Source organism: Dufourea novaeangliae, unplaced genomic scaffold (genome assembly GCF_001272555.1).
Source record: "Dufourea novaeangliae isolate 0120121106 unplaced genomic scaffold, ASM127255v1 scaffold25, whole genome shotgun sequence".
Classification (NCBI taxonomy): Eukaryota; Metazoa; Arthropoda; class Insecta; order Hymenoptera; family Halictidae; genus Dufourea; species Dufourea novaeangliae.
Window position 1 is genome coordinate 2,793,490 of NW_015373901.1, and position 21,364 is coordinate 2,814,853.

The 21,364-nt window shown below is 29.8% G+C and overlaps 3 protein-coding genes across 3 annotated transcripts; 2 read left to right on the plus strand and 1 right to left on the minus strand.

The window, feature by feature from the left end:
* Positions 1-1,652: 1,652 nt before the first annotated feature.
* Positions 1,653-15,845, plus strand: LOC107193674 (transcription factor IIIB 90 kDa subunit). The gene is made up of 15 exons (XM_015583164.1): positions 1,653-1,809; positions 2,042-2,255; positions 2,329-2,413; positions 2,502-2,638; positions 2,800-2,904; positions 12,693-12,842; positions 13,059-13,152; positions 13,233-13,365; positions 13,479-13,575; positions 13,761-13,913; positions 14,033-14,112; positions 14,658-14,895; positions 14,970-15,141; positions 15,260-15,441; positions 15,606-15,845. Exons 2-15 carry the CDS (start codon positions 2,042-2,044, stop codon positions 15,761-15,763), a joined length of 1,998 nt encoding a protein of 665 aa, XP_015438650.1. The 5' UTR covers positions 1,653-1,809; the 3' UTR covers positions 15,764-15,845.
* On the minus strand, positions 5,613-11,217 carry LOC107193675 (BTB/POZ domain-containing protein 6-B-like). Its single transcript, XM_015583165.1, has 7 exons — positions 11,056-11,217; positions 8,635-8,916; positions 8,419-8,566; positions 8,129-8,345; positions 6,460-6,646; positions 6,213-6,391; positions 5,613-6,077 (listed from the first exon to the last, which is right to left on the minus strand). The coding sequence occupies exons 1-7, from the start codon at positions 11,150-11,152 to the stop codon at positions 5,613-5,615; spliced, it is 1,575 nt and encodes a 524-aa protein (XP_015438651.1). The 5' UTR covers positions 11,153-11,217.
* A 667-nt stretch (positions 15,846-16,512) lies between the features above and the next one.
* On the plus strand, positions 16,513-18,831 carry LOC107193667 (COP9 signalosome complex subunit 5). The gene is made up of 5 exons (XM_015583156.1): positions 16,513-16,573; positions 16,957-17,142; positions 17,549-17,783; positions 17,996-18,190; positions 18,278-18,831. The coding sequence occupies exons 2-5, from the start codon at positions 16,991-16,993 to the stop codon at positions 18,740-18,742; spliced, it is 1,047 nt and encodes a 348-aa protein (XP_015438642.1). The 5' UTR covers positions 16,513-16,573; positions 16,957-16,990; the 3' UTR covers positions 18,743-18,831.
* The last annotated feature ends 2,533 nt before the right edge of the window (positions 18,832-21,364 follow it).

Consider the following 21,364-nt stretch of genomic DNA (forward strand, 5'->3'; position numbering starts at 1 on the left):
ATTCTTCGTATACTGGTCTTTTAAGTCTTCGCCGTTTCCTCTGTTGATTACTCTTTTCTGCAAATACACTAATGCTTACAGCGTTTTTTTTTATCCGTTGAATTGTTATCGGGTGTACACGATATTTTGTAGCAATCGTTGAAACAGGTTGTGTCTTTAAATCTTGCAGAATGTCCAGCCGTTGTTGCATAGTCAAAACAACTTTCTTGTTCGAGTAATTACTCGCCATATCAGATACAGACTACGCATCTCCCTGAAACGGGCGTCCCAAGTTTAGAAAGAGGTAGATAGATTTCGGAGGACTACATAGACATCTCTTTTTAAATCTAAGTAGTGGGGGATGAGGTTCTAGGCGTCTGGATGGTCTGGATTTAGCAAGTCCTCCGAAAGTAACCCGTCTCTTTCTAATGCTGAGAAGCCGCCTAGCCTGACGTGCAGTCTACAGGGTGAATTGGGTTTGGAATTGCTCGCTGCTAGAGACGAGAGGCAAGCCGCCTGCTTTTTCGTTTAACTGCCATGATAGTAAACAATAGTAAACCTGTCAATTTCTATTCACCCTATATATTTCTATGTCTATGGTTATACTATACCGCCATTTATAACACTTTTGCCTAAAAATGGCGGCACCAATCAAAATCGGGGACGGGATTTTATGACTCTGATTGACTCTGATTAGAGGGTGTCTACGGTGTCTACTACAAATGTATCACACTATCCTAAATGTCATTCAGGAAAATAGGACAATAGGAGTAATAGGACTCATAGGACTGATCACTGATCACCCTAATCACTGATGAGTTCGGTGGTTCGCTGGAGTTCGCAACGGTTAAGTCCGCTGAACGCAGCCCATATATGTTATTTAATTTTAGTTCTACATGTTATATATAATTTAGTATCACATTTGCTGTATTTTATTAATAAATAAAGAATGTTTATTACACGAAATCGTACTTATTTTATGTATTCCACAAATAATTCATTAGTTTAGTCAAGTTTAGTGCAATACAAAATTGGTACTCTGCAAAACGATGAGCAATCAATAAAGTTGCAAATATGTAGAACACATTATGAAAATAAAACAAATTAAAAACGAAAACACAGATTGTTACTATGTACAATGAAATTAGGATCTGACCCGCTTTTTCTAAAAATTCAATGGAAATAAGAAGTAATTTTTTTGATAATGTGTCATAGTTAAAAACCAAGAACTGAGATTTTCAAAATTTGCTATAAAACTTTAATACAAGTAATCTCAATCTAAATAATTTAACTTTCTAGTTTTCAGATTTTTCACAAAGTTCGCGCGCAAACAAAGAAGTTCATATCGCTCATATCGTGCAATATCGTGTAATTACTGTAATCGGATATTTTTTTCTCATCCTCATTTTTGACAGAACAAAAGAGATAAAAAATGTTGGAAGGAATAGCAAGCTGGCTGATATACAAAATAAACCACTTTTACCAGTGCGTCGGACAGTCTATTCAGTACTCAGTACTGTTCAGTACTCGGTCTATACAATAGACTATACTTGTATAAATCTTAGGAGATTCTCATTCCTAACCAATATGTCATGTTTGCTACAATGTGTGGCTATCTAACCTATCACAACAGTTGTATCTAATAATAATTGTACCGACATTTGTATTGATTCTACGTAATTTTGTCTAAAACGAGATATAATAAAGTATTGGCTGGCTGTCACATGATAAATATTGAATATGTCTATTCTAATAAGTTTTAGTGCGCCGTCGTAATAACGTTAGTAAATAGTGTACTTACCACTAAACGTAAAAAATTATATTATAAAGGTAATTTTGATAATGGTTCAGTTTGATGTTATTATACTACGACAATAATAAACACAATTATTCCTCTATTGAATTCAAAAAGTTTCAATTACAAAATTAATTTTATTAATTGATGAATACAGAGGGATAGAGTATTCAGTTTTGTGTTGTATAATTTTATATGAAATACTAGTGCGAAATCAATTACTCTTTTCTAACATTTTAATTTATAAGATTTTCTTTTATTTAATAGATGTCTGGAAGCAAATGCCGGAATTGTGGGTCTACGGATATTGAAACAGATCCAGCTAGAGGAGATGCAGTATGTACAGAATGTGGTTTTGTGTTGGAAGATCAACTTATCGTCAGCGAGACTGCATTCAAGGAAACACCATCTGGAAATATGATGGTGCTTGGTCAGTTTGTTGCTAACGATAGTACTGGTGGAGCTACAGGTTTCGGAGCAGGTATATAATTTTAAAAAAGAATATATGTTTGTAAGAAATAAAAAAATGAAGCGATAAAATTTTTGTTTTATAGCGTATCATGTGAATGGAAAAGAATCAAGGGGAATAACTTTACAAAATGCAAGAAAAGGAATTACTCATTTATGTATGCAATTACGGTAATAATCTTTTCTTAATGTATCAAATAAAATTGATTTTTCTTGAGTGACTTTACTGAAAACAATATTCTTTTTCATTTGTTACTAGCTTGAACCAGCATTGCATTGATACATCAATGAATTTTTATAAAATGGCATTAAATCGTCATTTAACTCGGGGAAGGAAGCAAGCTCATAATCATGCAGCTTGTGTTTATATTACATGTCGTACTGAAGGCACTGCACGTATCCTTTATACTTTTGCAAGTTAATAAAAAAAGAAATACAGATTTAGATTCTTTATTACAATTTTTTAATTTGTTCTTTTTACTATTCTTCTCACATTTGGTTTAATGTGGAATACAATTAAGTCTGAAAGTAAAGTAAACACTTAACTACATAATTAGATATGCTTATTGACATCAGTGATGTTCTACAAATTTGTGTATACGAATTGGGACGCACGTATCTACGGTTTACGCAAGCTCTCTGTATCAACATACCATCGGCAGGTGAGCATTTTGCATGTTATATTTGCATGATACGTAAATATTTTGCGTCCTGTTTTTACTTATTTCTTGTTGTTAAATAAACATGAGTTATATTGCAGTAAAGTAAATGATCAAATTCTACTTGTGTGATTATATTGATTGTACAAATTTCAAAACATGATAAAGCTCTTATAAATTAAAAATATTTTTTGATTAATAATTCATTTACAAGACAGATAATTATAAGAATTTCATTATTATGGCACCAGGAATAAAGAAATTTAGTTAATGAACATTCATTTTGTCATGTTTTATTCTTTAAACATAAACATCCTCAATTTACAAGTAATTTTCATCACAAATAATTATCACTACATTTATTATTTTTGGTGAAGTGAAACATAAAAAAAGGTTAATAAGTTAGTAATATATTAAACGCTACTATCAATTTGTATATATGCTACTATTCATACTGCAATTTATAGACGTTTAATAGTTACAATTTCAATCGGAAAACAAAATGAAATTGAATAATCACTAAAATATTTATGTTTTACATTGTTCTAAATGATAAATATAATGTTCATGCCTTCAATTTATCAGTAATAATATACAATATCATTTTACAGTCTAACTTCCTCCTTGATATTACACTGTTAGTAATTAAATTGTTTTATGAATCTTAGCTTGATGCATAAAAATATCATGTAGAATTCCTATTTATAAATGAGATTCTTATATTTATTTATTGCTTTTACGGTAACCTCCAAGCACAGTTTTTGTTTCTTATACACCATACAGATTCAAATATTCTACTGTAATTTCCATTATATAATTTTCCAATCATAATAATGCAAGACATACAACGAAGATTATTGTTTATTAATAGTGATTAATGTACACCTCTGAATGAAATTGAAATGGTTCAATGTATATTTCGAAAATTGCTTTAAAGTATCAATGTAAATTTTGTGTCCTTTTTTCCTGTTTACACTGGTTGGATATACTAACAGTAGGAAGGCATTATTTTGTACATTGTATTATTATTGGTATCATAGTTCATTGTACTTTGTAAATGCTATTGGCTATCCTGCAAAATAAACTTTGGTGCCAAATTCTGTGGCCTTACTTAATATAATATAACGCTCAATACTAAATAAAAATATAACGAGTGATAGTCTTAATTCACTAATATGTATTGTATGTACATACACTTATCTTTGAAAATTCAACTAGTGTTTTTTTCTTTCTGTTTACATGAGCTATGATAAACTATAAAATCATATAAATACGATCAAAATGATTATTGAGATGATCGAGAGGATATTCATATGAAATATTGTTGCAATATTTGTGATGAACACAAAAATTCTGTTCCGTCTAGCGATCTAAACTAGAAAGTTCCTTTTCCTTTCTTCAGTTATTTCGCATCACCATTCGTTTAAAAAGAAAAAAACGTTTCAATATTTATACTGAGATTTCAAGAAACTAATAAAAGTAAAATACTTGTTTTTTATAATACATTCATATTGAAGTAGTAAAAAAAAATTGTAAAGTAACATAACGTACAAAAAACGAATGTTGCTTTACATAGGCAGTTCCAATTGTAATATATCTTAAACATATAAATTCTGTATTAAACCGGTATCATTTGTGGTGGCAAAACAATATATTCTACCGAATAAAATAACAATATACATCATTCACTTAAGACTTTTTTAAAACTTAAATTTAACAAATAGTGACTGGAAATATTATTAATATTTGGTAATTAAACATTAATAACTTGTGATGCATTTTTAAAAAGTTAATTAACCTGTACTCATCTCTTTATACTACTATTCAACAATAATTTTAAAGATGGTAAATATTGTTTTAAATAGCACTTTTTAACTTTCTGAATCATTCTCTATTAATTTAAAGATCACTTTTTCATTTCTGCCTTCTTATAACTAACAGGCGTTTGTATATACTCTGCTTTTTTCTTATTTACAAATGATTTTTCCACTACCCAAATCATATGAAAAGAATTTCTCTTTCAAATAAAATTGCAAGAACAGTTGACTGTACTGAAGATAGCGGTAGATGCACTCTTTTCAAAAAATTTGGAAGCTTTGGTTTCATTTCAAATAAAGAATTTAATTTCCATATTTTGCGACCAAAATAATATCACCAGTGAATTCTTAAAAAATAAATGACTGGTATTAATATTGCTTCATAAAATTCTAATCGAAGACATAGCAGTATAAAAGAAAAACAGCTATTCTACATTTACATATTTTCATAAGTCTCTTTTACGAAAATATATTTTTGATAAATTATTTATATATACGTATTGAATTGTTTTGTTAAATCGAGAATTTAGTATTGGCTTCTGAATTAAAGTAAATTATAATTATAATATTACATTTGCTTCATCTTTAGTGAGTAGAAAATTGTCACTCATCCTTTTTTATAAAAGTGAACCTTAAAAAATAAATGAATAAAATGTGGAAAGTGTTAAAGCTACGATTTACGGAAAAAATTATCAGTATTATTTTTCTGTACAAGCTATTCAGTGTAACAATACGTGACATTTTAAAGTCTTAGAGTGCACCTATTACACAATTCTTTTGTTATATACTTAATAATAGTGCCTAAAACAATAATTGTATAAAACCTTGACCAATTTCAAGGTACATGGTTGTAGAATCTCTTAATTAAACCATTATCTCTGTAATATATTTCCGTCAGTCATCTACTGGCGGTCCGTAGAAAATTAACTCGGGTATTTGTCCTCCCTGCACACCTGTACCATTCGTACTTTCTGAACTGCATTGAAATTGAAAGTTTACATTACTAACTGTTATTTCCGACATGCCCTCTTGACCGAAATAACTTAACTCCCCTCCATCTAATATTACGCTAGCTGTATAAAAGCATTCTGGCTCGATTTGAATTGGATTTTCAAAATACACGTGAAACGTACTACTCGAACCATCGGAGAAAAATTTTGTGCTATTCTCGGACAAAACACAGCCCAGTCTTTTTAGTTCAATTCTAACATTATAATCCGCGGCACCAGACGAGCTTCCATATAGCCCGAAACCAACAACAAAAATCCTTTTGTCAACGCTAAACTGAATCGAATCACACCGACCTCTGTAGCGCCATTGGTTTGATCTGTATGCACACGACTGAAACCTGTGGCACACCTGCAAATAAAAGATTACGATATTTTATTCGTACCTAGCATAAACGAATAATTCGTAATTATCGTTAGCTAATAGAGACGACTAACTGTTAATATGATTGGATAAACATTTGTTTCTTCAAATCCGAAAATTTACCTGAGTCTTTAATCCCTGTCGAGGTTTGATAGGAAAACAAAGTTGTGGTTTATTGCTAGCAGTAAAATGCAGAAAGACATCGATTGTCTCTTGTTGTGTTAGGATTCCAGTTTGTGCAGCACTATTGGCAAATTCTTCCAAATTCATGGCAGGAAGTCTAATTAAATACAGAGCAGATCCTAAAATGAGAATTAAAGTGGTAATATGCTAATGTTTATAATATGAAAACATCTATTGTGATATTTACCTAGTAATCGTCTTTGATTTGCTGCTGTGGGCTCAAATTCTTGCCTAATGCATTCGGCAGTAGCCCATCGCAATGCAGCATCCCATATATGAATTTCTTTACAATTTAATGTTTCTCGAGAGAGTACTGATTCAAGAGTGTGTATATCGATATCCACAAAGCCATCTGACCTTAGTGCCATTTCTGCCTAAATAATATTAAGTTTTATGTACAAATAATATAAACTTTAAATTCCATGTATGATTTCTAACTTTATAGTTAGTTACCATATGATTAACAAGGAACATAACAAAAAATTGTATCCAAAAAGGACTGAATTTTTAAAAACTTATATTTACATAATTTATCTTTGTTCTATTAACGTAAAATATTCATAATCTTCTGTAACAAGAAAAAATGTACTTTTGATTTCTTTCCGTGATATTTGTTACATATCAGATGCACATGAAAATATAATTACTATGCATGAATCGTAAAAAAATAAATAATGTAGAACGAAATATAAGTCAAATGATCCAATCAAAACTCTTATTAAGCTGAAGATTTTTATATTTTCTACAAAAAAACTTTATTATATGATACAGACATCGTTTAAAGGTAGAAAAAAATGTGAGAAACATAGTTCACACATATATATTAAAAATATCAATGCTTGTGTTATATAAAAATTGATTTTAATGCTTCTGAAAAATGTATTAAATTTGATTACAATTCATGTATCTCGAAGCTGAATACAAATAAATTATATGTCAATACTAGTAGTAAATTATGACTCTATACATGATTAAATAATTTAACGAAAATATTCACCATACACTCTGTTATTTCCATTTTTTATGAAATGATATAATATTAAATATAATAAGAAATTGTATAACTTTATGTTTTTTAATTAAACGGGAAACATGTAGACTTAACATATAAGAAAATATAACAAAGTATAACCAAGTAAAATATTATGACCTAATGTATAATAAAAGTTGAAATATTTTTTTCAAAAGTAAACAAAATGTATCTTTACAACTCTTATCAAGCAATCTATTTGTAACATTTTTTAATGTGATATTAATTAGTTCTTATAATTTACATAAATGACGTAAGAGGCAATATTATTATTATTAGGTACAAAATAATTTTCCAAATGTAATTTTAAATGATACATGACACTGTCCTTTAAATAGTTTTTAATTTTTATTTAGCTCGTCATTGCATTAACACTATGTGATATTCTTTGAAAATTATCATAATCATTTTTACTATGTTCATATTCTTCTACAAAATTATCTTCATAAGTTATATTCTGTGTCACTTCAATTTCTAATTTATTGTCTGCAAAGTAAGGTTCACTTCGAGTTCGAAATAAAGAAAATGACAACCTTTTGTTACCAAATGTAGAGCAACAATCATTTTCAGATAAACTGAGGCAGTGTGGTACTATGGACAATCTATTCTTCATATGTCCATAGTTACTATCATTTGTTTTTACAGTTCTATGAGTAAACCGATATGGAGAATCTTTTTGTCTTTTGTTCAGGCAAATATCTCCGCAAGAATAGAAACTTACAGTATTATCAGTGCCATCGGAAGATAAACTCGATTTACTTCTTAATGTCATATCTAAGTTATCGTTTAAAGTAAAAGACTTCAACATTTTTTGATTTAAACTTACTTGAGCGTCTATTACTTCCCAGCAACGCTGCATAAGGTCTGGTTCTTCGAATAAACGAGACTGACTCAAAAGTAAACACGCATTCTTTGCTGTTAAGCTTGTTTCTAAGTAATTAACACATGCCCTGGCTAGGTGAGGGACTATGTATTTTTTAGCAACATAGAGCGTTGCTAACACAGTATCAGCTTCTAATTGTACTTCATCGCAGTACATGTACCTGTAAAAAAGAATAATTAAATAATGTTTGAACAATTCAAAGTAACAAGTTCATAAAAGTAAAGAGTGTTTACCTTAACAGTGCAAGAAAGGCAGCTGGCTCTACATCTGGTACTTCTATATCTCTTTTATTCTCTGCTAGTCCACCATAAAACATGGCATAGAATACAGAACTACCAGTAGCTAACACATACTTGTGTGCTGGTATAGTTTGCGTATGACCTATTAATAATACAGAATGTTATTCAACTATAAACAACAAGATTATTTGAAAATGTACAGTTAATTACCTGGACTGCCAACAATAAATATAATATCAGCCATCAGATGATTATTAAACATGGCAGCATTCCGTTCGCGTACTGTGGGTTTTGTTGCTTGCCAATTAGGATCTTGTGTACAGTCTTCAGGTGATGATAAATTTAGTTGAGTTATGGGGGATGACAAGGAAGACAGAGGTGATGCAGGTGCACTGAAAGGTTGCTTTATTGTTCCCTCGCGTTGAAGTACGATGGAAGAAGAAAGTGGGCTTACTGTTGGTGGTGAATCTGATGCAGTAATTGGTGATTCCGCTAAAACACATATAACATCAAAATATTGTATTTGTCAGTCTTTTTCCATTTCCTTTAGTTATTCATTCAAATAATTCAAAATAACATACGAATACTACATACGAATTTATAATGATATACAACTGCATGTATATTATTTTAAAGAATGTTAAATATACTACTATTTAACACAATTTCAGGATTACTACAAAATATATATTTTTTTTATCATTATTCAAAGATTATATTAAAAAGAAGATAGTATAAATATTTCACAACTAACATGTATAGTTTCAAATAAAATGCAGCAGTAGTCATAAAAATAAATTAGTTTATATAGAATATTGCTATTCAGTTATATATTTAAAATTTACTTTTCATATAATTGTATTACTTGTCTGTTTATTCAGGTAAAATACTGACTTTCTAAAGTTACTACTATGATGATAATATTAAGAAAAATAACATTCTCTTCAGTGCTAATGAAAGAGGTTATACAAGACAATAATATGTTATTACATATTATTAGTCTTAATAAGTTTTAATAGTTTTTAGTGGAATACTTTTTTCTAAAACCATTTCAATATTTTATTTATATACATTTCATTTCATTTGTCAACGCTTTAAGACGATGTGAGTTTAATAATATTTTTTATGATATTCCTAGCAAAATGAATGCACACCATAAAATCATCAAAAGTTTTACCGTTAGTGTACATTATTCCTTAGTTTTAACAATTGTTTTGAATAGAATCCTCTCGTTCTGTTATGACATAGTAAAAGATCGCTATCACTGAAGCTTTGGAGACCCCCTCTTATTTCCGATTCATACAAACACAAAAATCAAACGACGCGTGTATATGTATACGTAACATCTTAAGTAAACACCCTCTCATCCATCGCGAGTCCTCGCAACTCGCAATGATACTGAGTTCGGTTTGTTCCGCTTTTATTCGTGCAGTTTCGTAGGCGTTTCGTATGCACGTGATACGTACGCCAAATAAATGCATACATATGTACGTATACGATTGTTAAATGGGTTCACTTAGGGTTAACGTATCCACAACTTTAAAATTCTGCATGATATTAAAAGGAATAATAATTTATGTATTCTATATAGACATAAAATGCCATAATACTTATTATTTATTTAATAAATATCCTTTGAATATTAATGTAACATAACTTTAAGGTATACTTTTCGTTTGACATTCTACTATCACAGTGTGTCTTCAATTATAAATTAAAATATACATAACGTCTAATGACATTTTTTTAACACCTATAGGGGGTGATCACTGAAACATGAACATGCTAAGAAAAACAAGTTTAATCTTATAGAAAGAAAGTGAATTTTGTAAGTCTATATAATCGTAAATATATGTATACATTTTATAGCATAATACGAATATTAAGTACGTATATAAAAAACATTAAAATACGTGTATTATTTATTTATAATGAAAAGGAATATATAAAATTATTTAATAAAACCCAGGTTTAAATGCAACTCTTAAATAACTATTTCTTGCAAAGAAAAACTGAGTTCTTCAGAAAATACTATATACACCAGAACGATAATTACACTTTAATACAATGTATAAAAACCTGAATGTTAAACTTGCTTTGACCGCTACTTATCAATTGAACGAATGACTGTAATTCTATTAAAGAAATTATAAATCTTGAATAAAAATTCCTAAGAAATGTTTGATATTAATGTTAAATACGACCGTTAAAATCTTTTCTAACATCAAACAAATTAAAACTATTTATGTATATAAATAGTGCATTCTACTGTTCGGTCATGTGCGACTTCCTCTACTGTTCACGAATTCGACGTAACAACACCGGTGATTTTAACACCATTCAAAGGCAATGTATTCGTAATGTAAAGTAGTGTACGAGTAGTAAGATACAATAAAACATGACACGAAATAACGAAAAAATAATTCTCCTTTTGTTATCGTTAAACATTGTTCATAAACACGGTAATAGAAGTAATCCTATATATAAATATCATTAAATCCATAGATAAAAAATAAATGTATCTTCTTTCTCTCTATTTTAATTGCAAATAATTCGATTCAGTAAATGTGTAAATAGCGTTAAGTTGTGTATTATATGTTTATTTATATCAGTAATAAATAAGTGTCTCACCATTTAACCACGGATTAGTCTGCTTGACCGTGACGTTATCCTGGAAGCGTTTCATCGGTTTCGTCGATATTTTCGAGTATAAATTCGACATCGCCATCGTCACTATTTAAACTTGCTGAACGTTTTTTCTTCGATTGCGACACCAAATAATTTTGGATTTCAGTTACATGGGCGCCATGTCAGACGGGCGCTGGTTAGATAGTTTTGCACGTCGGTCGATAGACGATAACTTAGGGCACGCGCGTTCATATATTGGGTGGTCCTCAAAAAGGCATACCACGATCTGCGCAGTGTGATGCTTCTCACAAACAGTGTCTGTTATACACGGTGATTCATTTAACTTGACGCCTTGAAATAACACAAAAATCATACGTTGTATGAAGAAATGTGTGAAGCAAAAGTTAGAAGATACCAAGAATGATATGCATTACAGTAATCATTTTTTCTACATTGCTCACAAATTACGTTTTCAGGAGTACCTTGATTTTTTTTAATGAAAATTTAATGTGGATATTCATTGCGATATTTGCAATAGAAGTACGATACAGAAAGCTTATTTGTCATTTATAAAATCATTAAGTAGATGTTATAGATACAATAGAACTTTCGTCGTAAATGTTAATATTATTTTACCCAATATTTAGTGTTCTTTTGATTTCCATAGAAGAAATATTAGATGTTTCATTTAAAAAGATCTAAAGGTGCCTTTTAGTACGTAAATAATATAAAAAACAAGAATCGGTCCAGCGCACAGTGGTCCGAAAACGCGTTTTTATTGGCCAAAAGTAAACATATCATTGAAACTTTCTAAAAGTTTGTAATCAAGGGTTTTTGAGGTCTCTGATAACCAATCTGACACCAAAAATTCAAAATTCAAGATGGCGGATTCAATACTATGCACATATGGTCTGGAAACTCGCTTTTCATGGCCAAAATTAATAAGACTTTTTTTATTATTAATTATCGACTTTTTTCAACGCAATATATTATAGTTATTCAGTGTAATTTATATAAGTAATATATATATGGCTCTTCATTTGCGTATTTCTCAATAATTAAATGTTGTTCCAACCATTTACCGTACCTTGCTTTAAATTTTCTCAGTTTCCGATGAGAATGTTTCCATTTTATGAATAAATTACTGCAAAATACACGAACTTTTTCTTCAATTGACTTTCCATTTTCTTCACAATACATTTCCTTGATTGTAATAAACATAAGATTAAGCACAGCAATCGTTTTCCTGTTCAGATCATCTTCAGTATGCCATTCATTAAAAAGATCCTCATTTTTCAAGTAATATTTGTCTACAAATATAAAAATAATTAACCTTCTAAATTCCCAGATAGCACTTTCAGGCGTTATGTGTTACCTGGGTTGTATGTGAAAACATGTGTATAATATATTCATGACCGATTAATTTTTCCGTTTGATTCTCGTGTAAACTAAACTGCATATGGAACGATTTTATTCTACATTGTCGATTTGTTTTTGCACATGAAAACATATGTCGCTTCTGTGTATGTACTACGATTTACTGGACATTCTGCACTTTTAGTTTTTGTGTGAATCCAAGAAATCCAAGGATTTATATTTGGATATATTTAGATTTAGGTATAATTTCTTATGTATTGCAGATCCATGTTTGTATATCATGCGATTTGCAAATAAATTAGAGTTTGGCGATAAATCTCACGAAGTATCTATGACTGCTATACGTGTTGTACAACGGATGAAAAGGGATAGCATTCACAGCGGACGTAAACCATCCGGCCTATGTGGAGCTGGTATGAAAAAGTATCTTATAATATTAATTTGTTTCGATTTTGCCGTTTAATCGAACTAACATTTTATCTTGTAAATAGTTTCTTTCGAAATGATTGTATTAGCATACGTTTTAATTTTTTTTTCAATTGAATGGGTGAAAATTAGCTCACAGTTTTAAGTATATGAAATGAGAGTTGAATCACATGTATAAATATTTTTTTATCCCTGCAAAATAGCGTTGCTAATGGCCGCTCGGTTACACGAGTTCAACAGGTCCCCCGCGGATATCATAAAAATCGTGAAGGTGCATGAAACCACGTTACGAAAAAGGTGAATAATGTCTAATGAAGATTTCCTCGATATATTCACGATATGCTATTGTAACTTGTATCTGTTTGTTTAATTTTCAGGCTTATAGAATTCGGCGATACACCCTCGAGCGCGTTGACCCTCGAAGAATTCATGACGGTCGACTTGGAGGAGGAACAAGATCCGCCGGCTTTCAAAGCTGCACGGAAAAAGGACAGGGAAAGATTGCAAAGGGTATTATGTAGATCATATTTTTTCGTAGATAGACTATATCGTATTAAAATTGAAATATTACGCGAAAGGAATTTATCATGAAGTGGAAGCGTGAATCCAATGTTTTTTTACAGTTAGAAAATATAGATACAGAAATAAATGAGTTACAAGCTGAGATTGATAAGCAATTGGAGGACCGTAAAGTAGGAAGACCAAGAAAGCGGAATAACGGTAATTAATAGAAGTCATTGTATTTGGTGGAAAATGGATAATAAAAATTAATTTCGTAAGAATTGTATTAAACTTTTAAACAACGTAAATATGTATCTTATTTCTTAGAAAATATTTAACATTTTTTATCCTGTGTATTACCATTTGTATAAATCACTTGACGTTAAAAATATTTTCATTTTTAGTCGATTCTATAGAAAAAGAAGACACAGAGCGATTTGTGCAAGAAAGTAATTTAGATATAATTAAACATTACGTTGAAGATGACGTCGACGATCCTGATATCGAAATTCATGATTCTGAGCATAACGGCAATAATCGTTTGATTACGGGTCTAGGTAAGGGATAAAATGTTTATAATTAAATTATAATTGTTATATATTAACTGTATCTATTATAATATAATGTATACAATAAATAGTACAATTATGTATGAAACGAATACAATTATTTGAAGGTCCAAATATTGCTTCCATAATATCGACAAATGATAGAGAAAGTGAAGGAAAGGATCAAGGGAATACACCGTTCGAATCTGTGAGTATTGCATCTAGTAATGATTATTGTGGGAGAAAAAACTTCACCTTTCCACAATCAAAATATAGTTACTAATAGGAGATCCCTATAACGCGGAAGATACGTTCCTTGTTACACGAATTTCATGTTATATGGGACTTTTTAGAACAATAAAAACGTACAGATTTTCAGTATATATACAGAATAACTCAAAGTTTTTAATCGCATCATACGAGGGTAGTAGAATAATTTTTAGTTCGCATTATAGGAATACCGCGTTATACGAAGACTTACTGTACATATTATGACATGGTTTGTGCATCCTAAGGTTTTGCTTAAAATTTCTACAACCACTAATCATCATAGTATTAATTTACAGTATTTTTTACTGTAACTTGAAATAAGATGTAATGAGCAGCTGTAGTGTTATATGTTTCATCTGGGGAACACTTTAGTGGCCCCTTTCCTTAAGGAACACTACAGGACATTGAATATAAATTTTCAACAATCGCATGCGCACCTGTACCGTTTTATTTCATATTATTTATAAATATTTCTGGTTTTAGAATTCTGGTGAGATTGACGTTGCTGATTTGGACGATGAAGAATTAGATACTTACATCATGTCGGAAAAGGAAGCACAGTTTAAACATAATTTATGGAATAAAGTGAACGCAGAATATCTAAATCTACAGAAAGAAAAAGAAGAAAAACGACAGAAAGAGAAAGAAGAGGGTAAACCGGAAAAGAAACGACGGAGAACCACTAAACGTAATAAAAGTCAGGCACCGGCAAATACTGCAGGTAGTAATGGTGATTTCAATTTTATAGGACATTTTTATTATGGCATTTTACAAAGAGTCTGTTTATTTCAACAGGAGAAGCAATCGAAAAAATGTTACAAGAAAAGAAAATCTCGTCTAAAATCAATTATGAAGTATTGAAAAGCCTAAGTGTTTCTGTAAACGCACCAAGCAAGGAGCAACAAAAAACTGAAAAACATGTTCAATCTAAACAAGATGTGGATAATATTGCAACTTCCAGTAAAACGTTAGTACAATACATCTAATAATAATAATTATCATTTTTAAATATAGTATTAGTACTACATGTACATATGTGTTCTTATTTAATCGACAATTAGACAATTAATTATATCTTGTTGCAGGCCTACTGTCTATAGTCCCCTGAAATCAGAAGATACATCACCTACAACATCAACAAGAAGATCCCGTTCAATTAAACCACAACTACAAGTAATGAAGAAAGAAGAAGCACGAATTTCAATTGAGGTGAAAGCTGATAGTACAGTAGAACCTGTGGTGTCAAGAATAGATACCTGTGATATGGGTAATTTTCCGATTTTTATGTGTTATGAATTTAATTGTATAAATATATTGCAAGTTTATACTTTAAATGGTTCGAATCGTCTGAAATTCGTCTTTTTTCCAAAGTAATATTACATTATTTTTATTAAACAGCATAGAAATAATGAAACTGTTTTTACAAATTAGATGAAACTGATGACTACATTGATGAGGATGCTGAACCTGAAGTTGAAGTGGATGCTGATGTTGATCCTACAGAAATGACAGTTGGACAGATGCTTGGACAGCATGGATCTGAAGAAGAAAACGATTTTGGATATGGATACGATGAAGAGGATTATTAACTATTTATAATTTTATAAGCTATTATTTATTGTAATTGTAGCCCTCTTAGGTCTCAGTAAAAAAGACTGCATTTTACTATGTACAAACATGAAGCATTTAATAAAAGCACACTCCTTAACTTATTTTTTTGAAGACTATGTTTCATCCTAAGAAAAACCTTAAGTGGATTTAGACAATTCTAGAAGTAATTTCTACACTTTGGAATATATAAACACATTAATAAAATTATAATTTTCAAAAGTATACCAATAGATGATAAACATGACTTATAAAGTAATTTTATTTTATTTATAATGAAATTTTTTATTTGCAAATATCTCATTACATATAATAGTTGCGATGGGAGCAATTTTAGATTTCGAGGGAACAAATTGGGAGCAAGTTTTTAAGGTAAATATTCTTAAGAAATACGAATATTCCGCGCCACTATTCTTCGGTGTTTGTATAATTTTAAAAAAGAATGATACATCTGATAGATGGCACTAACAATCCAAGCAACGCAAAAAGCAGCGACTGACAATCTATTAACTCTATTACATGTGTGCAGCATTTCTTCTCCTCATCGCCCCTCCAGTTGCCTTCCCCCTCCCACTGCGATGTGCGAGCAAGAGGGTAGTTACTCCAGAGCAACTTCTGTCCTTCGGTCTCGCTTCATCCCTACTCCCTACCAATCCTACCATAAGACGCGCAGTCTATTATATATGTCTATGACAAAACCAAATAAAACTTTACAACCTGGTAATGACCAAAGAGTTGTAATTGGAGTATGATTTTGAAATTTATTTAATTTCGGCGTTATAGGTTTGTTGGTAAGAACTTATAGAATACATTTTAAACATTGTACATAATATTTTACACTGTGACAACAGAATAAATTCATCATTTTGAATTATACCTAAAATCAAGTTTAATCAGTGATTTGACGTTCCATTATTGTTTCGAAATTTTATTGCTGAAATTTTTACCCCTGAGTATAATTAACGTGAAACTTACATATTACTACACTTATTCTCTTATAATTATTTATTACCATAATATTTTTATATAAACAAATTCTGGTAAAAATTGTATTCTTTAAAACAATACAAATAACTTTATGTATCATTATTGAGATGTGTTGTGTGCTGATGATAAATATATAAAAATTATTCCTTTAACGTTTAACATTCCTTATTCTTATCCTTTTGTTTAGCCAAGAATCTCAGTTTTGGCAGTAGATTGTCAACATGGCAAGTACTTCTTCAGAGCAAAATAATGTTGCGCAAAAAACATGGGAAATGTCAAATAATATTGAAACAATAAGTACTGTTGACGAGATCTATAGATATGATCGTAAGGAGCAACAGGACATATTGGCTGCAAAGCCATGGGAAAAGGAGTATGTATTTGTTTTCATTAATGCGTTAATATTATTTTTTATTTCAGTATATTCATATTTTAGTTATATTTTATTAAGTTATTGGGACAGTAACATTTTTGAATAGTACTAGTGAGAACAGTTTCAACTAACCAATTCATAATACTTTACAATAAATCAATTTTCATAGCAGAGATATGCCTATAATAAACTTAAAAACTTTATGTAATCTTATATATTAGTTTAAATTAGTTTGTTCTAATGTAAATTAATAAGTTAATTAGTATGAATCATTCCGATAGTCTATTTTTTATGTATATTGCATGACATATATTTATAATAAATACAGTAATTGATGGTAATTCGAATTTTTTTTCCACCAATTTGATAATTTTGTTTTCTAAAAATATTCTTATCAATATTTCAGCCCTCACTTCTTTAAGGACATAAAAATTTCTGCATTGGCACTGTTAAAAATGGTAATGCATGCTCGTTCTGGGGGAACTTTAGAAGTTATGGGTCTTCTTCTTGGAAAAGTAGCAGCAAATACAATGATTGTTATGGATTCCTTTGCGTTACCTGTGGAAGGCACGGAAACAAGAGTTAATGCTCAAGCACAGGCTTATGAATATATGTCAGCATATGTAGAAGCAGCTAAACAGGTACTTCTTATATTTGAAAGAAGTATTGAAAACATTACATTTTGATTTGTACTTATACGAATGTATAATAATTAGACAAAAAATATTATATGTATTTAAAATTAGAACTATTAATTTTAGAGTACCTTGTAACAAATTTTTGTTATGGCTGTATTCTGAAGCTTATACTATTGGTTTTCTATAATTAAATTTATATTCTATTATTCGTTAAGGTTGGAAGACAAGAAAATGCGATTGGATGGTATCATAGTCACCCTGGGTATGGTTGTTGGTTATCAGGTATTGACGTGTCTACGCAAATGCTAAATCAAAATTTCCAAGAGCCTTTTGTTGCTATCGTTATCGATCCTGTGAGAACAATATCTGCCGGTAAAGTTTGCTTAGGTGCATTTAGAACTTTTCCAAAGGTAATTCATATTCAATGTATAGCTTACAATATATTGAAGGTTTAAAGAAAATGAGTAAATTTAATGAACCATCTGATCTTTTTACAGGGATATAAACCAGCAAATGAAGAACCATCAGAATATCAAACAATTCCATTAAATAAAATTGAAGATTTTGGTGTTCACTGCAAACAATATTATTCGTTAGAAGTATCTTATTTTAAATCATCATTAGATAGACGTCTACTAGACTCCTTATGGAATAAATATTGGGTGAATACATTGAGTTCTTCTAGCCTATTAACAAATGCAGACTATACTACGGGACAGATATTTGATTTATCAGACAAGTTAGAACAGTCCGAAGTTGCACTTGGAAGAGGATTTATTTTAGGTGGAACGGATCCTCATGATCGATGTTCAGTAGAAAAACTAATTAAAGCCACGAAAGATAGTTGTAAAACGACTATTGAAATTATTCACGGTTTGATGGCACAAATAATTAAAGATAGATTATTTAATCAAGTTGGTTGTAACAACGCAATCGAGGCTCAAAAGCAGCAACAACAGTGAATTCTGTGTATAAAGTACAAATATAATAGGAGTGATTATAATGTACGTAATATGTAATTAATGTATGGAAAATTTATAATAACAACAATACACACATAAAATATCTGTATTTAGATTTTTTTGTTTACTATAAGCATTACTTTTTTTTATAGCAATGTACACATTAATAAAAACTGTCTAATATCGATGACAACAGAAGTGATTAATGATGAATATTCTAAACGATTAGTGGAATAAAAATACATTTTATTTTCACACCTTGATTCTAGAAAGTATATATACAGTATTTGTATCATTATTCAATATCTTCCAAATTGATTTATATATATATATAATATAATTTTATATTTATATATATATATATATTTATATTTATAAAACTAATATAATATTGAGAACAAGTAGGCAGAGTACACCCCACTGAAGGGCTGACACTGTGTCACAGACTTTAGGACAAGGCCACTCAGAAACGCACCCACCTGTTCTAGAATTATACACCTCCGCATTCATAGCGCACAACATATAAGGGACGGAGCTAAAATGCATATTATTATACTGATAATATACTTACTGGTATATTATGATATTTACGATTTCAAGAGAAATTCAGAAGAAACATAATAAAACAAAATTCTTTTCTTTTAGTTAATCGGGCAAAATACTAAATTTCTTTTATCGTGTTAGAACTAGTAGTGCTTAAAAAACTATATGTTCATATAATATTATATTAAAGTAAACTAAATACAATTAAGTACAACTGTGTATCATAACTTCATTTACATAAAATCTTGGAAAAAAAATTCTTGCAAGATCACTATTATTAATCTTTATGCATCTCACCTTCATTCTTGCGCATCTATCATATGATTTAGACGCGTGCTCTTTGTCGAGTACTTGCTTCACAGAAAAAGTGAAATAACATGCATAAAAAAATATGAATTTTTTTTCGAAAGCAGTTCAATTCATTCGTACAATTTCTATGTTCGTTAAACTGTAAGAGAAGCAATCGTAAGCTTCTTCGAACTCAATCTTACATTGTACAGATCTCAAGAAGTTTTATAATAAAAAGGAATGTAAAAATACTTTTCTGTGTCGTAATTTTCATTTCAACTCTTACTACTACACGGAAAATGTTAATGGGTGTTTCTTTCCTAAATTATGTTACTCGTCAACAATAACGAATCGAAATATTTCTTCAATAATTTTGAAAGCAACGTTTAAACCAAAGGATTATTTTCAATAATTCGATATAAAATTTACGTTAGAGTGGTTTTACGTATTTTTAGAAGTAACAATTCTCGAGATTTATTTTCAAAAGTAGATTGATAATAAAGGTGATGTACTTTGAAAAGCAATATTTCTCAAACATATGTATAAATGTTAACGAGAATTATGAAAGATCAAAACTTTGTTTAATATAATTTTAAGTTATCTAGTGAACGAATCTGACTGTAAAAATAATACAACAATCAGAATTCAGCCCTCCAATGATATCATATACTCCAAATACATTCAAAACTGTATAAACATCACTCATAACAGACGTAAATATGGGGTATAGCAAACGTACACGCTACATGTATATGCATTTATGTGTTAGCTCCCTTTTAAATAAAAAAACGTTGTGTGTGTGTGAAGGAAGCTTTTCTATTAATTATTGACATGATAATCGTATCACGAACACATAAAGTAAAGAACCCCATTTTACGCGCCTCACAGTAAGAATTTAATTTACTCCTATGTTACTGCAATTATTTAAGTATTTACAAGGCATTCGCGTTCATTTATTACTTACAAATATAGGTAGAAAAGATCAATTATTACAGCAAGATTTGCGTGTTTGTCGTTGATAATTGGGCAGCAACATTTTTACGGACAAACACGTTTTATCAATATTTTCTGAATGATTTTAATATGTTCTGTTGTCATTTGTCATATCTTTTGTTATGAACTATTTTATAAGGAAAATTATACACTAAATCAGAAACCGTAAAATTACAAACTCAACAGATCAAATAATAATGTTGCATGTAATAGTATTGTTCTATCTTTCTATATTCGATTAGAGAAAATATTTACACGTCTCACATACATGCAGCATAGTACAGAGAAATTTTACATTCCTTTCTTTCTTTTGAAATTTAATCATCCCATTCTAGCAATAAATTCTACTACTTTTGAAAGACTTCAAAACGAATATCAATAGCATCTGCTCAGGAAGCGTCATTTAAGTTAATTAAAAATCTATTTATTTAATGAACGACGCAAGCAACCAATTTATGAACAATGATTAAAAAAAAAAACTCGGAGAACAATTACATATTGCACAATTTTCTTTAAAAAAAAAAAGAATTCAAAAAGTGTTTTGTAATGCTATCTAAAGCATAAAATAAAAATATTAAAATACTTTTCTCATCAAAACGTATTTACAAAAATTGTATATACGAAATATGAGGAAAAGTGTACATTTTCTGAAAATTTAAGATTATAGTCCGTGAGCAGATGAAAAATACTTTTATGTATATTGTAAAAAAGAAAAACAAAATTCAGTATAATTTAATACCTTATTACATTGGTACCATGTATAATGAATTATCAGTTTAATCAATCGAAAAGTTTTTT